Source organism: Artemia sp. Qi Xiang Cuo, chromosome 8, assembly GCF_049724085.1.
Source record: "Artemia sp. Qi Xiang Cuo chromosome 8, ASM4972408v1, whole genome shotgun sequence".
NCBI lineage: Eukaryota > Metazoa > Arthropoda > Branchiopoda > Anostraca > Artemiidae > Artemia > Artemia sp. Qi Xiang Cuo.
The window spans coordinates 52,065,883-52,069,227 of NC_142801.1; the positions used below are offsets into that span (position 1 = coordinate 52,065,883).

General features: G+C 30.9%; 1 protein-coding gene across 1 annotated transcript; it reads left to right on the forward strand.

Moving 5' to 3' along the window:
- Positions 1 to 2,254: 2,254 nt before the first annotated feature.
- On the forward strand, positions 2,255 to 3,061 carry LOC148949542 (uncharacterized). The gene has a single exon (XM_089092722.1). The coding sequence runs from the start codon at positions 2,255 to 2,257 to the stop codon at positions 3,059 to 3,061; it is 807 nt and encodes a 268-aa protein (XP_088948848.1).
- The last annotated feature ends 284 nt before the right edge of the window (positions 3,062 to 3,345 follow it).

Sequence of the window (3,345 nt, forward strand, 5' to 3'; positions counted from 1 at the left end):
TCCTCAGTATTTTAGCTAGGGGGTAACTAAACGAGTTCCTTATTAAAATTTAAAATTTAAAAGACATTGCTTTAATTTCAATACTTTAAAAGTTCTACCCAACGGGGAATCGAACCCCGTTATTTCACCTGACAATTGTGTATGCTTACATTGTACCATCAGAGACTTGTAAGCAAGTTATATATAAAACATGATAATAAATTCGTTAATAAACTAAAAAATGTACTATTACTGCAAATATTGGCACATATTGGGCTTAGTTTGAAGCCTCATTCTCTGAAGATCATCTCTTACTATTCCAAATAAGAAAAATCCATAGGCTTTTTCCTTTTTGTAACTACATTAAAAGACAATCATTTGAAGAACATACCAATGCATATATTGGACTTAGTTAGCTGCTCAATTTCTTGAAAAAAAAAATCTTATTTGTCAACAAAAACTAGAATAATTCCTGAAAATTTTAAATAAAATAATTTTGTTTATCTGCAAAGTGCAAAAATATTTATGGGGTCTGATCGATAATTTTAATTTTTTATTTAAAACCAGAAATAAACCTGAAAACTTTAAAATTCGTTTGGTTTCCCTTTTGTTTCAATTGACTCAACACGTTACATAAAGGATCGATATAGTTCATTATATATCTTGATTATGTAAGTTTTATCTTTATCAGGGTTATATAGGTAGTTAAAATTTTAATACAGAGGATCGGCACAGTTCATTATATCTATCAAACGGCTCGTGGTAATAAACTGTATAGTAAGAGCGACCCGTCTCGCTAGTAACCGAAACCCTAAGGAATGGAATTTTGATACCGATACATACATTAAAAGAAATGGATTTTTACATTTTAAGCGGATGTTTTAGAGACAAAGCTTATGCATCTACATCAATTTTCTTGCGACACATGGGTTTGAACCTGCCAACCTTCGATCAAAAGGTGCAGCTTAAGCCACAACATTATCGCATGGTATTATTGACAATAATTCTTAAATGAGTTTATTGATTTACTTTAATTAGTAATAATTTATCAAACAGTTCATGGTAACGAACTGTATACCATGGGTTTACATAAAGGATTACATAAAGGACTGATATAGCATAAATGGTGTTTGTCGAAACGATTTTTTTTATATTTACATAAAATATTTTAATCTGAATTGTAGCAGTAGCTAGCAACCTAGTAAGAGACGATGATGTACAATGTTAAGAAATATAATAACCCATAACTCCTAAAATACAAAACCCCTGTATAGGAAACTTTCTGTCATTTGGCTTTAACAGTAAGGTAAATATATTGGATTGAAAATCAAGAAAAGTGGCAGCTACTGCATCATTCTGCCCAAACGGCATCTTTTTTTCTCTTTTTTTTCAAATAGTTCATGGTAACGAACTGTATAGTAAGAGCAACCCGTCTCAATAGTAACCGAAACTGTAAAAAACGGAGTTTTGATACCAATAGATGCATCAAAAGAATTGGGTTTTATGTTGATTTTAAATATGTAGGTTTCATCCAGTTTAGTTATACCCATCAAAAGTTACGAGCCAGAAAAAATTTGTCCCATTTTTGAAAAAAGGGAAAAACCCCTAAAAGTCATAGAATCTTAATGAAAATCACACCGTCAGGTTCAGCGTATCAGAGATCCTTACTGCAGAGGTTTCAAGCTTCTTTCTGCAAAAACGTGGAATTTTATATTTTTTGTCAGAAGAAAGATCATGGATAGGTATTTATTGTCCCTTTCTTTTAATAAAGAACAAATATTCTATCGATTGTCTACTAATAACCATTTATGACGTATTAAGTGACATGACGTAATATCTAACACCAATTATGTACTATTAACCATATATGACGTAACGAGTGACGTAACGTAAAAACTGAGAAAAATATTTTTTTTTTAGATTTCAGTTCAGAATTGCTAAAGTTATAAACTGCAAAAATATTTATGGTATCTGAGCAATATTTTTAATCTTTTAATTTAAAACTAGAAAAACTCCTGAAAATTCTAAACTAATTTGATTTTTTGTTGGGTTTTTGTTACTTGATACGAGAACTAAACATCCTTTATCTAAGGTGAGGTTTCAATTTAATATGACTATATCATTATTGAACGCTCTACGAAAATTCTCCGATTTAAGTAATAAAAAATTAAAAGGAAAGAAAGAAATAAATAAAGAAAGAAAAGAAAAGAAAGTCTTCAAACATAAAGAAACACAACCACAAGACAAAGAGAATAAGACAAATTCGGTTTCAGAAATGAGTCGAATTTCTGGCCTTACACAAATTTTGACCAATTTCAGTATGGAAGAAAGCCCTGTGATTACTATTAAATGTGATAATGGTGACATTGAAGTCGAGAAATCACTTTTAACAGCTGTTAGTGATGTCTTCAAGGCTATGCTAGAAACGGACATGCTTGAAAAACGAACCAATTTTGTGCTGGCCCATGATTTGAACTTTGAAACTATGAAAAGTATTATGGATTACTATAAAGAAGGTTTCAAAACAGGTTTCTGGAACAAGGCTTCTTTTTTCGAAACAACAAACAGAGATGCATTTACATACATTGTAGAAAAGTACAACTTTCTTGCTATTAAAGAGGAAATTGCTCAATATTTGCTCCAAAGTTATCGTGTGAAGCAAGATTTAACAATTCTTGAAAGTGTTTTTTTCACTTATGGAAACCAAATTGAAAAAATGTTTGTTATACGAGAGATGACTCTTATGATTGCGGAAGGAAAAGACGTTCCCCAATTTGTTACCAATTTTAATGCTCATGATTTTTTAGAATTAGCTAAATGTTGCTGTGCTGCGTTGAAAAACAGTCAATTTTCTAGATATCAATGTTTTTTAAAGACACTTTACAGTTGGCTATCCAAAGACTCTGAAAAAAGATCAGTTGCGGCTTTGGAAATTGTAGGAATGATAGATATGACAACGTTTAAAGTACATGAGGTTGAATCCGTTCTACAAAGTCTCACTATTTCTCCAAAGTTCCAGGGGCTTAAGCTACTATGTCTCGAATTCTTTCTACCTTTAATAAACAGGCTTTATCATCCATGAAATATGGATGCGATATATTTAAAATATAAAATAAAGTTCCTTCTTTCTAAAGATAATTCCGACTTCCTCAAATTAAGTTTAAATCTAGTCGCAAAAAGAAAGAAAAATCCTTAATCAGCAAAGAGAAAAATTGCAGTTAGCCTCAGACAAAGAATGGTGCTATCCAGATTTGGATTTCGCTAAGATAGTGGGCAATAAAAAAGATGCTACACACAATATTTCTAAGGAAGTTTAAATTATAAGAGCCATGTGAACGTTTGAATAATCATAAATAATTAAGACAG